Here is a 14,474-nt window from a genome sequence, read left to right on the forward strand (position 1 = left end):
TTTAGTGTTGTCAAAAAGGGAAAATAATTCCAAACAGAATTTGTAACAGGGAATTGTTAATTTAGTGGACATTTTCCCTCTCATCTTTACCTATATATTTTAAAAAAGGTTTCTGAATAAAAACTAAATTTTTCTGATAGGGTCCAATGAGATTAAAATCAGGCAAAAATAATTGCATCTGTAAGAACCAGAAGAAAATTAATATTCACAGGTTCTCAAATTAGAAGACTAGTCTTGGTGGTTGATGTCATTTGCCTTTGCCACAGAGGATGGTGCTTTTTATTTTAGGGGAAGGGAGTAAGGAGATTAGTCAGCAATTGTAGCCTTGATGGTGCATTGCTGACATGAATTATCAAACCCTTCCCAACTGAGAAAGAAAGCATGAACAGGAGAGAATGGGATGAGAGTGGCCAAAACAAAAGACACATTTACAAGTTTTAAACTTTCTGTAACTTTGATGAGCTACGAAAGCAGTTCAATACCAGAGCAACAAATGTTTATTTACATCACCAGAATCTTACTAGAAAAGTATTTAAGTAAAAATTATTTGAATATTTTTAAATTATTACAAAATTATTCTTTAAATGGTCCCAAACAAGTCTCTGAATTCAAAGTTGCTTCATCTAAGTTATTGATAACGCAAATGTTTCAGCACAAAAAAAATCACTGTCATTTGCATTCATTCAAATGTTTGCATAATTTATTTGTAAATGCAAAAATAAGTTTGAATGATCCGAATGCTGCAATATCCGATTATTAACATCAGCTTTTAAACAGTGGAATTTATAGGCACCAAATGACACTTTGTGTGTGGCAATAATTACTGTACTTCTAAAATGCTAAAAATTTCCTTTTGGAAAAGATTTAAATATCACTCCATTTTGTAAACAAACACCAGCTGTACAATTCAAGTGGACCCATAAACTGCAGGGGTATTAGACCACGTATTAGAGATCAAAAAGAAACATGGTTATTGTATTTGTACCTGCCAACTTTCCTTTGAGACTGCACAAACATGTCCAGCCTCAGAAGACACAAGGAAGAGGCAATTCTCTCTGCTAGTTGTGACCATTTTTATATCAGAGGTTTCTTCAAAAGGAAGCTGGCAAACATTCTTGGGGACACAGTTTTCGAACAAAACCAGCTGCTTCTTACAAGTGCTTGCTACAACTGTAGTCTTTAGTTGATTATCTATATCTTCAATGGGGCAAATAAGTATGTTTGTAACTACAGAGCTGTAAGCATGTGGGATGAAATGGTGGCTGCAGCAGTTTTCCTTCTTTTGTAAGGAATAAGTGACAAATTCACTACCCCAGATCAGTTTATCAGTTTGACAAACAGAGGTTTCATCATGTTTTACAGGTCCAACAGTTTTTCTTACACCCAGTACAATTATGTCCTCATAAGGAATTTCTCCAATCCATTTAACTTCAGTAAATGAAATGGGAATGTTCAAAATTCCATTTGTTTCAAAAGATACATAATACACTTGGTCACTACAACTCCAAAAAATACAAGGTCCAGGTAACAGGGTCAGATTCTCCTTTATTTCATATTCCAGTTCAAAGCCCAAACAGTGCTCAATTTCATTTGAACTGTGCAGCATAAGTAAATTATATCCAAATTTAGAATGAGTCTTTTTATGCTTCTTCAACAAAATGCAAGGGGAATTTTGCCCTGTTCTTGAATCAATAGTACAACAACAGGCAACGATTTGCAAGAAGGAACTTTTTTGATTAGAGTTGAATTTTCCTGAAAATCTTTGGATGAATTTCCCTGTCTCTGAATCAAATGTCATCCTTTTGAATTGCAATACTGCTTCATTTTTCCCACCAGGTTGTTTTTCCTTTGATACAATAAAAGAGATCACTTCTCCTTTTAAAGTTGCTACATTCACAGTCTTCTTCATGGATTCCAGCTCCATTACAAATAGCTTTAAACCAGCCCTGATCTTTTTTCGGAGGAGAAATATTTCGACTGAAGTGATCCAAACACAGCTTTTAAATGGAGAAGATGAGAACATTTGCAAGTACTATCTTCAGTTGTTGATGGATATTTCTATGTACTAAGGTCTCACAATACAGCAATTCATACAAGACTTCTCCAGCAGAAACAACACATCATCTCCAATATGTGCTTGTTCAATCGTCGCAAGAGTGCATCACATCCAATATGTTGAGACACCACTTCAGCAGACTGGATAATGCAACATCAATATGTGAGGCTCTCCTTCAGCAGATATAATAACACATCATTTGTTGGACCACATTTCGGCAAACCCGAGAGTACATGATGTTGATTATATGGGGACTTTCTTCAGTAGACATTATGTTTTATCACCAATACGTGTGGCTCTCCTGCAGCAGACACAACAGTATAACCCCTCCAATACGTATGGACATCATTTTCACCAAGATATACCACAAAACTACATAGTGTGCACAGCATGGGATTCTCTTTCAGTAGTCGATATTTCCAAGCTGAAAAATTTAGCACATACATAATACCTTCATTATCTGGAGATACAGTATAAAGCAGATACATAGAACATAGAACAGTACAGCACAGAACAGGCCCTTCGGCCCTCGATGTTGTGCCGAGCAATGATCACCCTACTCAAACCCACGTATCCACCCTATACCCGTAACCCAACAACCCCCCCTTAACCTTACTTTTTAGGACACTACGGGCAATTTAGCATGGCCAATCCACCTAACCCGCACATCTTTGGACTGTGGGAAGAAACCCACACACACACGGTGAGGACGTGCAGACTCCGCACAGACAGTGACCCAGCCGGGAACCGAACCTGGGACCCTGGAGCCGTGAAGCATTTATGCTAACCACCATGCTACCGTGCTGCCCCCTACATACCATAGTATGTAGTCCATAATATGTACAACTGACAGCAACACAAAAAACAGTCTTTGTTAACCAAATCCCTCAACGACCCTACCAAGGATTCCTACATCTGGAGCCCTCCTTCACCTCTCCATTAAATTAGGACCACCTCCACCCATTAACGAGGAACCTTCCCTGACCGTGTTCATTAACCAGGAGCTCTCCCTTACTGTTTACATTAATCAGGATTCCCCTCCTAATCATCTCCATTAACCAGGAACCTTCCCTCATTGTCTCCATTAATCGGGACTCTGACGTCCTCCCCAAGTCCTCCATTAACCGGGACACCCTATCCCTTCACTCACTGCCTTCATTAATAGAATCCCTTCCTCACCTTCTACATTAGCCAGACCCTCTCTCACTGTCTCCATTAACTAGACCCTCCCTCACCGTCTCCATTAACCAGACTCTACCTCACCATCTCCATTAACCAGACTCTACCTCACCATCTCCATTAACCGGGCCTCTCACTCATCATATACACTAACCGGGGCTCTCCCTCACCTTTTCCATTAACCTGGACCCTTCCTCACCCGCACAAATAACCGGATACTCCCACACCTTCTCCAATAAACGGATGCTCCCTTACCGTCTCCATTAACTAGGCTCCTCTCTCACCGTCTCTATTAACTACGCTCCGCCCTCAGTGTCTCCGTTAACCGGGCTCCTCCCTCACCGTTTCCATTAACCGGGCTCCTCCCTCACCGTTTCCATTAACTGGGCTCCTCCCTCACCATCTCCATTAACCACATCTCTTTCCCTCACCATTTCCATTAACCACACCTTTCTCCCTCACCGTTTACATTAATTGCACCTCTCTCCCTCACGGTCTCCGGGCATCTCTTCCGTCACTGTGTTCGTAAACCGGGTATCTCCCTCATTATCTCCATTAACCGTGCCCCACACCCTCACCCGGGCATCTCTCCCTCACTCTCTCCGTTAACCGGGCATCTTTTTCCTCACCTTCTCCGTTGACAGGGTTCCTCACTATTGCTATTAACCAGGTTAATCTCTCCCTCACTGCATCATTTTTTTGGAAAATAAATTTCAAGTACCCAATTATTTTTTTCCCAATTAAGGGGCAATTTAGCGTAGCCAATCCACATGCCCTTCACATCTTTGGGTTGTGGGGGTGAAACCCATGCAGACACGGGGAGAATGTGCAAACTCCAGATGGACAGTGACCCAGGGCCGGGATTCAAACCCGGGTCCTCAACACCATTAACAGCAGTGCTAACCACTGTGCCACCTATCCTCACTCTATCATTAACAGGGCCCCTCACTATCACCACCAAACGGGTCCTTCTTCCTCACCGTCTCCATCAACAGGGCATCTCCATAACCGGGCCCCTCTCCTTCATCGTCTCATTAACCGGGTCCCTCTCCCTCACCATCTCATTAACCAGGCCCCTCTCCCTCACCGTCTCATTAACTGGGCCCATCTTCCTCACCATCTCATTAACCGTGCCCCTCCGTCTCATTAACCGGACCCCTCTCCACCGTGTCATTAACCAGGCCGCTCTTCCTCACCATATCTGTTAACCTAGCCCCTCTTCCTCACCGTCTCATTAAGTGGGCCCCTTCCCTCACCATCTCTGTTAACTGGGCCCCCTCCCTCACCGTCTCATTAACCAGGACTCTGTCCCTCACTGTCTCCATAAACCCAGCCTCTCTCCCTCACCGTGTCCATAAACCGGGCCCCCTCCCTCACCGTCTCTGTTAACGGGGCCCCCTCCCTCACCGTCTCTGTTAACGGGGCCCCCTCCCTCACCATCTCCATTAACCGGGCCCCCTCCCTCACCGTCTCCGTTAACCGGGCCCCCTCCCTCACCGACTCCGTTAACCGGCCCCCCTCCCTCACCGTCTCCGTTAACCAGGCCCCCTCCCTCACCGTCTCCGTTAACCGGGCCCCCTCCCTCAACGTCTCCGTTAACCGGGCCCCCTCCCTCACCGTCTCCGTTAACCGGGCACCCTCCCTCACCGTCTCCGATAACCTGGCCCCCTCCCTCGCCGTCTCCGTTAACCGGACCCCCGTCCTCACCGACTCCATAAACTGGGCCCCCACCATCACCGTCTCATTAACCAGGCCCCCTCCCTCATCGTCCCATTAACCGAGTCCCCTCCCTCACTGATTCCTTAAACCAGGCCGCCTCCCTCACCCTCTCCATTAACCAGGCCCATTTCCATCACCGTCTCCATTAACCAGGCCCCACACCCTCTCCGTTAACCGGGCCCATCTCTATCACCGTCTCCATTAACTGGGCCCATCTCCCTCACCGTCTCCATTAAGCGGGCCCCTCACCGTCTCCATCTCCGTTAACTGGGCCCATCTCCCCCACCGTCTCCGTTAACCGGGCCCCCTCCCTCACCGTCTCCGTTAACTGGGACCCTCCCTCACCGTCTCCGTTAACTGGGCACCCTCTGTCACCGTCTCCGTTAACCGGGCCCATCTCCCCCACCGTCTCCGTTAACCGGGCCCATCTCCCCCACCGTCTCCGTTAACCGGGCCCCCTCCCTCACCGTCTCCGTTAACTGGGCCCCCTTCCTCACCGTCAACCGGGCCCATCTCCCTCACCGTCTCCATTAACCGGGCCCCTCACCGTCTCCCCTAACCGAGCCCCTCACCCTCACCATTAACCGGGCCCATCTCCATTAACCAGGCCCCTTACCCTCTCCATTAACCAGGCCCATCTCCATCACCGTCTCCATTAACCAGGCTCATCTCCATCACCGTCTCCATTAACCGGGCTCATCTCCCTCACCGTCTCCATTAACCAGGCCCTCACCCTCTCCATTAACCAGGCCCATCTCCCTCACTTTCTCCATTAACCGGGCCCATTTCCCTCACCGTCTTCATTAACCGGGCCCCCTCCTTCACCGTCTCCGTTAACTGGACCCCCATCCTCACCACCAACCGGGCCCCCTCCCTCACCGTCTCCGTCAATCGGACCCGCACCGTCAATCGGGCCCCCTCCCTCACCGTCTCCGTTAACCAGGCCCCCTCCCTCACCGTCTCCGTTAACCGGGCCCTCACCGTCTCCGTTAACCGGGCCCCCTCCCTCACCGTCTCCGTTAACCGGGCCCCCTCCCTCACCGTCTCCGTTAACCGGGCCCCCACGATCACCGTCTCATTAACCAGGCCCCCTCCCTCTGTCTCATTAACCGGGTCCCCTCCCTCATTGTCTTATTAACCGGGTCCCCTCCCTCATTGTCTCATTAACTGGGTCCCCTCCCTCACTGATTCCTTAAACCAGGCCACCTCCCTCACCCTCTCCGTTAACCGGGCCCGTCTCCATTAACCGGGCCCCTCACCCTCTCCGTTAACCGGGCCCACCTCCATCACCGTCTCCATTAACTGGGCCCATCTCCCTCACTTTCTCCATTAACCGGGCCCATCTCCATTAATGGGGCCCTCACCGTCTCCTTTAATCGGGCCCCTCACCGTCTCCTTTAACCAGGCCCCTCACCGTCTCCCATTAACATAGAACAGTACAGCACAGAATAGGCCCTTCGGCCCTCAATGTTGTGCCGAGCCATGATCACCCTACTCAAACCCACGTATCCACCCTATACCCGTAACCCAACAACCTACCCTTAACCTTACTTTTATTAGGAAACTACGGGCAATTTAGCATGGCCAATCCACCTAACCCGCACATCTTTGGACTGTGGGAGGAAACCGGAGCACCCGGAGGAAACCCACACACACACGGGGAGGACGTGCAGACTCCACACAGACAGTGACCCAGCCGGGAATCGAACCTGGGACCCTGGAGCTGTGAAGCATTTATGCTAACCACCATGCTACCCTACTGCCATTAACTGGGACCATCTCCGTTAACTGGGCCCATCTCCCTCACTTTCTACATTAACCGGGCCCATCTCCCTCACCGTCTCCATTAACCGGGCCCATCTCCCTCACCGTCTCCATTAACTGGGCCCATCTCCCTCACCGTCTCCTTTAACCGGTCTCTGTCTCTATGGAAACCTCCGTCCCGCGCGCGCCGAGGATTCAAACCGAACGGCCCGCTCGCGCCGCGAATCGCGCGGATGGTCCAAAATCAAATCGTATGCGTTTATAAAAAAAAACACTTGCTGATCGGATGTTGTATTCGGGGGGGGGGGGGGGGCAGAAAGACGGCAGCGGTTTATTTTTAAACGCCTGTGAATGAGGGAGGGAGGGGTGAAAGGTCACGTGGGCTGCGGGCGAGGTGAGAGGTCAGAATGAGGTCACATGACCGGCCGTCTCCAGCTGCCGTTGTGAGTGTGATGGAGGTAAGGAGGGGAGCAGCGGAGCAGCTCCGCGGGACTCCTCAGCGACTCGGACAATAACCATTCCTGTCTGTTTTCTTTTGCAGGACAGAGAGAAATTAATAAATGAGACGAGGCAGCGTTTTGCCAGCGAATATCTACAACAAGGTACAGTGCCCGCTGCGCTCATACCGGGAGGGACTCGGACTATGGTCTGTCCGAGCGGCTCAGCTGGAGGCTGGGGAAAGGGAGGGAGTGGCTGGTCTGTCCGCCCGCTGCACCGACCTAGCACCAATCAAGCTGCCCCTCAACTCCCTTTCCACTCTCCCTTTCGTCGCCGTGTTTTTTCTCTCTTTTTTTCCATTCTCCTTGATGTGAGGTTGTGACTGGACATCGCCTCTTCCCCCCCCCCCCCCCTTTACAAAAAAAATATGGTAGATCTTTCTTTTGATTTATTTTCAGCTGTTTTCCTCGCTCCCGGCTTTCGGTAGCTTTTAAAATGGGCCATCGGCTTCGCTGTCGGCTTCCCGATTGAAAAATAGCTTTAAAAAAAAATCACCAAATGATTATTCCCGGAAGTAAAGTTCTGTTGAATTAAGCAATTGGAACTAGCAGCAGTAAATCAAACTTGTTTTCTGTAATTTATACAAATACCTTGCCGTAACAAAGTTGCCAGCTGCGTTACTTTTTAATTGATTCAAAAATTAATGGTAATTTAAAGCAGCATGGCTGCCATCGCACCTAAATCTATGGGTGAATGCTATACTGTCCCACAGCACTGCCCAAGGATGGTACAATGCTAGGTGGTAGTTATCTATCCAAGTCTGGCTGATGTTGATAAGGATAGGCCAGACTTTAGCTCAATTGGCTAGATGGTTCAGGACAACACTGGTTCGATTCCCATCTCCAGCTAAGTAGACTATTCCTGTAGACTATGCCCTGCCCCTGCGTGTACTGGGAAAGAAAATTGGCTCCGAATGCAGCATCAGTTGATATTGAGCCTTGGATCTGTCTTTGTGCAGAGCACGTGGTGTGTATGCATTTCTAACCTTTCATGGGTTATTTGGTTATTGACCTGCATGATAGAGAGTTATTGCACAGTCCATATCCTAGCTCTATATTTAATCCAGCTCCATAGTTACTCAGTGTGGCAGTGGGTGACTTGCCCTGTTTCAACCTGAGATGAGGTTTCAAATCCCATGTCCATTGTGTCAAAATCACTGATTTCACATTTCAGTCTTTAGCTACTTCCCTGCTGCTGCTGAAAGCTTCATCCACACTTCCAGCTTCCACTTCTTCACTTTCCTTCTCTGTCATTCTGATCTGCACTGGACACAAACTATAGCTCCAGAATTTGGTGCTTAAATTCCAGCCCAAATCAAGGCCCGTCTCTCTAATTCCATCATGTTCTGCTTGTTTTTAATTTCCCGAAGAATTGATTTTAATTTCTGTTCACAAATTGGTCTGGGCTTTGTTCTGATTTGTACAACTTCCAGTTCTGATTTGTACAACTTCCAGATATCCAATTTACAATCTCTCTTCTGATTCGGTGTTGTTATGCTTTCTTTCTAATCTCATGTTGCATTTCCTCAGTTATGCTTTTGTTGAGCTACATATTGGATGCTAAAAGCACACTCCTGATTGTAGATGATGAATACCTGCTCCTAAGAGTGATTGCTGATGCTGAGTCTGAGGAAATATCTAATTAGGCATGTAAAAAGCTTGCTGCACATGATAAATGGCCATCTGGACAGATTATTGAAAGGTTGCTGGTGCCCATGGAATGTGGGACAATATGATCATTGAATTTAGCAAAGGAAGGGTCAATTATTGGCAAAGCAACCTGGGTACAGTTTTGGGTTGATTCAGAATGTTGGGATTCAAGTTCCGTCCCAGAGATTTGAATGCTGAAACAGTGTGATCACAAGGGACTGATTCATTGTCGAGGATACAGTCTTTTGGATGAGATGTTAAGCTGAGGCCCCATCTGTCTGCTCGGGGGAATGTGAAAGGTCCCACGACACTATTTGAAGAAGTGTTAAACAGATAACCTAGTAAGTTATCTTGCTGCTGTTTGTGGGGTAATTGCTGTGTGGTAATTGGTTGCAGCTATTACAATCATGGTTACACTTCAAAAGTCCTTAATTGGGGGCATGAGATTTTGAAAGCTATGTAAATACACATTTCTTTGCTCAATTCATAGGCTACTGGAATTATGGTGAAGAGATGGTCTTTTTCACACTGCCACATTTCTAGATTCTTTAACTTTTTCGACAGAGGATTTAGGGGGAAAGAAGCATTGAACTTTTGCATTTTTATAAAATGCTAACAAATGAGGCTTCAAAGTTGTTTCTCTATATACTGTAAATAATAAGTAAAACAACTCATTTCATTTCACCAACTGCCAAGATGTCTCTGGTCCTGGTGCTTGGCGTGGTGTTTAACATAAATTTCCCCTCTTTGTTAACATGAATATGGGGACATGAACACACAAAGAATGAGGCCCAGCAAATACTGTTAAAATTCTTTGAAAAAGCAGATAAAACCTTTGAGGGCAAGCTTTTACTTGGATCAGGTTTAGCACACAAAACTGTTTTTGTTTTAGTCAAGATAAACGATCAACTAATATGTGGAAGCTTAATATCATTATTTGTAAGAATTTGTATTTATGTAACCCCTTTTACAACATCAGGACATCCCAAAGTGTTTTACAACTGATAAAAGTGTTTTTGAAATGCAGTCACTGTTGTACATTGTGACATGCGGTAGCCAATTGTGTACAGCAAGCTCACAAACATCAGTGTGACAATGACCAGTTAATCTGTTTTTGCAATGTTGATTGAGGAATAAATATTTGCCAGGACCCCAGGGATAACTCTCCTGCTGTTCTTCAAAGTAGTGCCATAGGATATTTTACACCCACTTGAAAGGCCAGATGGGACTTCAGTTTGGCATCTCCCAACAGTCAGTACTGCAACAGTTAGCCTATATTTTTTTGTTGTTGTTTTCAATTCTCTGGAGTGAGACTTGAACCCAGAACTGAGTGCTACCAACTGACTTGATAATGTGGCTTATACTATTGATATTCCGTGAAGCCAAATTTTACTGATTTAGATTTCATTGAGTCTGATGATAACCGATGGACTGCACAGTCACTAGCTGTGAAAAATCAATTTTTATCTGGCCTTATGAGGCATTTATTCGTCCTGCGTTTGAAAGATTGGATGGTGGCAGTGTGGCTGCAACTGCTAAATCTCATGATGCTCCTGTTGTCATAGCCTAGGGTTATGCTATCATATGAATAGTTAGAGTGGTGTGAATCCACTGCATAGTTAATTTTACAGACAAGGAAAGATGATTGGATTTTGTTTATATTTCTAAGTGATTTTACATTGCTAAATAATTGGTGTCCAATCGTTGGAAGGTGGGTGGGTGTCTCTTCAAAGAAAGAATGTTTTCAGTTAAAGGGGTGAGTAGACAATTTAGACTATTAATTTTTATAAAAACAAACCGAAGCAGACGTAGAATCATACAATGTTATAAATAACCAACACCCTCCCCGCTCCCCACCCTTGCCCCCTTCTCCCATCCTGCATTCCCCATTCTAACCCGCTTCTCCTCCCGTTTGCTGACTGCAGTCCTCCTTAAAGAAGTCAATGAATGGCTTCCACCTCCGAGCAAACCTGTCAACCAACACCCTCCGGAAGAACTTTACTTTCCCCAGCCTCAGGAATTCTACCAAGTCGCTCACCTCCAGTTTTGACAGCTGAGGCCCTCCATCCAAGCAAAATCCGTCTCCATGCTATCAGGAAAACAAAGGCCAAGACATTGGCCTCTCTCGCCCCTGGACTCCAGGGTCTTCTAACATCCCAGCAACAATGGGAGCACATCCCACCTCTCGAGTCCCCCCTCATCTGCTCAAACCAGCCGAGTTAAATTCAACTTGTGCAGCTGCTCCCAACCTAAATGCCCAGGTATCTGCCCCCACTATCTTAAATGGCAGCTCTCCTAGCCACCTCTCCTGCCCTCTGGTCTCAATCAGGAACACCTCGTTCTTGCCCATGTTCAACTGGTACCCCGAGAACTGGTAAAAGTCCTCCAAAATCCCCATAATGGTACCCAATGGATCTGAAATGTATAACCAGTTGTCCACGTACAGCGAAACCTGTGCTTGATGAGTCCACTCCTCCCCACTCTCAATCGCTTTCCAATCTCTCGCCGCTCTTAAGTGCCATTGCTATTGGATCTATTGCCAAGGCAAAGAGCAATGGAGAGTGGACACCCCTGCTTCGTCCCCCTGATGCAGCCCAAAATATTCCGAACTTATCCGATTTGTTCGCACGCTTGCGACTGGTGCCTTGTACAGCAACCGGATCCAGTTTACAAACCCCTACCTGAACTGCACCAGCACTTCCCACAGATATTCCCACTTCCTGATTGAAAGCCTTCGTGTCCATTGCCACTACCACCTCCACCTCCTGTCCCTCTGGAGGGATCATAATTACATTGAGCAGCCTCTCTTTTGCCAACAGCTATCTCTCTATCACGTGCCGTACTGTTCTGTGTTCTATGAATCCCATTTGGTCTTCGCCTATCACCTGCGGAACATAGCTCTCAACGCGCAAAGCCAACACTACCCCCACCCCGGGCCGGGATTCCCGACTCATACAATTTCCTGTAAAACTCTCAAATGCCCCATTCAGCCCCACTGGGTCCAACAACACCCTTCCCATCTCATCTTTTACTCTGCCAAAATCTTTCACTTGCTTTGTCAACCGGGGAGCCAGCATCCTGCTTGTCTGACCATAGTAATATACTGCCCCTCTTGCCCTCCATGATTGCCCCAACGCCTTCCCCATGGACACTAATTTGAACTCAATCTAGATCCTCTGCCTCTCCTTTACCAACTCTGCCTCCGAATACCTTCTGTCCACCCTGAGGGTCTCCTCTACCAGTGTTGCCATCTCTGCCCCTCCCGGTTTCTCCCTATGCACCCAAATTGAAATAAAGTTCCCCGGACCACCACCTTGAGTGCCTCCCACAGTGTTGTGGCTGTGACCTCCCCCGTGTCATTGAGCTCAACGTACCCCTGAATGCCAGTCTTCACCTGCTCGCACACTACCTCATCTGCTAACAACCCCACATCCAGCCTCCACTGCGGACGCTGTTTTCCCCCCTCCCCCAGGTCCACCTGCAAATCGCCTAATGCGGTGCGTCGTCGGAGATCACGATCGTAAATACTCCGGGTCGACCACACTCGCCAGCAACGCCTTGTCCACCACAAAAACGTCAATCAAGGAGCACAGCCAATGCATCTCCCCCCTCCCCCCAAACCATCACCACTACCACTGGTGCGAGTCCAGGTCAGGAATCTTCCCCAGCACCCGCCACAGGAAGCACACATCCCAGTTTAGGGTGTAAACGATTACCAGGAATACCGGCATCCTCTCCAGCTTCCCACTCACCATCACAACAAACCCCCCCCCCCCCGCCCCGCGAGTCTGCCACAATGCTCCCCACCTTGAACCCACACTTATTCACCAGCACCCCCGCCCCCCTCGTCTTCATATCCAGTCCCGAGTGGAACACCTGCCCCACCCATCCTTTCCTCAACCCTGTCTGGTCCCCTATCTTGAAATGCATTTCCTACAAAATGGCCATGTCCGACTTAGACTCGTGATCACGCTTGACCATTTGACTAGCCCATTCAGCCTCCTCGCATTCCATGTCAGCAACCTGGTTGGTGGGCTCTTCTGCCGGTCAACCATATCCTCTTTTGGGCCATCACACGACCCTCCAGGCCCAACGTTCATCACTCCCTTTCCAGCTGCAACTCCTCCCCCAAACAAAACAACAACCCCACCCCCATCCCCCACTTCTATTTCCTGACAACCTCCCACTGCACTTCCGTTAAATTGCCTGCCCAGCTAGTATGTTGGCCCCTGCCCAAGGCACCCAAACCCCTACCTCCCTAATACCAATCCCCCCTAACCAGTGTACACACCCCCAAAAAAGCAGAAAAGGTGCCCTCCAAACATTCCGCCTTCAAAACAAAAGGAACATTTCGAAGGGAAATGTTTAGCGAGAAGAAAGAAATATTTGCACAAACTCCTCCAAAAGTTCAATGTCTTCCTTCTCCTGCCTGTTCATTGTCCCTCATGAACTCTCATCACCTCCTTTGGCATGCTTCTGGAAAGTTACCCATAGGCGGGCCGGTTACAGCACCCTCAACCGCACCCCCTGAAAGAGGGCAGCCTTGACCCGATTAAACCGGGCCCCCTCTTCGCCAATTCTGTACCCCGGTCCTGGTACACCCGCAGCTCCTTTCCTTCCTTGGAGCACTTCCTCGTCTGCCTCGCCCACAGAAGAATCTTCCCTTTATCCAGAAAGCACTGCAGCTGCACCACCATTGCCCTTGGCGGTTCACCAGTGACCTCCTCATCAGCGCCCTGTGTGCCCGATCAACCTCCCGGGGCTGTCAAAGGCCCCCTCCCCCATCAACTGATCCAACATTTTGGCCACATACGTGACGGCCTCTGCACCTTCGATACCTTTGAGCAGCCCCACGATCTTCAAAGTTTCCCTTCTGGAGCAGTTCTCCAGATCCTCCACCTTCTCCTCCAGCCTCTTCTGGATCTCTCACATTACCCCCACTTCGGCCACCAATGAGACCAACTGCACCTCGTGCTCCCCCACCACCACCTCCAGTTTCTGTATCGCCCGTCCCTGGGACTCCAGCCTCTGCTACACTCTCTCGATACCTGCTATAATAGCTCCACCACTTTGGCCAGGTCTTTCAGGGCTTACTTCCTCTGCTGGCTGAAAGCTTTCAGAAAACCCACTAACTGCTCTGTTGACCAATGGGTGGGCAGAACAGCCCCTTTGCCCTCCGCCCTCTTGACTTGTGGCACACCATGAAGGCTCCTGTCTCCTGTTTCTTCTCACCCCTCTCCTAATTCGTGGATCCAGCCACGTCAGAGGAGTTGCATCTTCTCCAGATACTCTTTCTATCCAAAAGCTTTGTCCTTCAGATAGGAAAGGACTGAAAAATGCCCCCAAATGTGCAACTGCTCACTCCATGGCCGCCACCAGAAGTCCAATTAATTTCTTAAATATACTCAATCCATCAACACTGGTGCTCAAACAAAATGGTATGTTTACAATTGTAATCAGTATGAGATTGAATTATTGGAAGTAATTTAACACATTTTGCTTTGATATATCTAAAGGAGTGTATACTTGTTAGAAACCACAATCTTGACCAGTAAATAATGAGCAAAACAACTTTGGAGCCACTGTCAGGAAGTGCAGTCCCGTGTGCT

General features: G+C 47.9%; 2 protein-coding genes across 9 annotated transcripts in view; one reads left to right on the plus strand and one right to left on the minus strand.

Annotated features, from left to right (window-relative positions):
• fancb (FA complementation group B) overlaps positions 1-7,022 on the minus strand; it is a 35,786-nt gene extending 28,764 nt beyond the window's left edge. For 2 of the 7 annotated variants that reach the window (XM_038802501.1, XM_038802495.1), the window contains exons 1-2: positions 6,855-7,022; positions 986-2,480 (exon numbers count right to left, since the gene is read on the minus strand). In XM_038802501.1, coding sequence (XP_038658429.1) covers positions 986-2,023 — 1,038 coding nt within the window. In that variant the 5' untranslated portion in view covers positions 2,024-2,480; positions 6,855-7,022. The other 5 variants (XM_038802496.1, XM_038802497.1, XM_038802499.1 and 2 more) reach the window with 5 other exon arrangements.
• A 72-nt stretch (positions 7,023-7,094) lies between these two features.
• The window catches only part of mospd2 (motile sperm domain containing 2), a 104,235-nt gene continuing 96,855 nt past the window's right edge, over positions 7,095-14,474 (plus strand). For both annotated transcript variants that reach the window (XM_038802503.1, XM_038802502.1), the window contains exons 1-2: positions 7,095-7,176; positions 7,260-7,320. In XM_038802503.1, coding sequence (XP_038658431.1) covers positions 7,126-7,176; positions 7,260-7,320 — 112 coding nt within the window. In that variant the 5' untranslated portion in view covers positions 7,095-7,125. The remainder of the gene's footprint in view (positions 7,177-7,259; positions 7,321-14,474) is intronic.

Source organism: Scyliorhinus canicula, chromosome 7 (assembly GCF_902713615.1).
Source record: "Scyliorhinus canicula chromosome 7, sScyCan1.1, whole genome shotgun sequence".
Classification (NCBI taxonomy): Eukaryota; Metazoa; Chordata; class Chondrichthyes; order Carcharhiniformes; family Scyliorhinidae; genus Scyliorhinus; species Scyliorhinus canicula.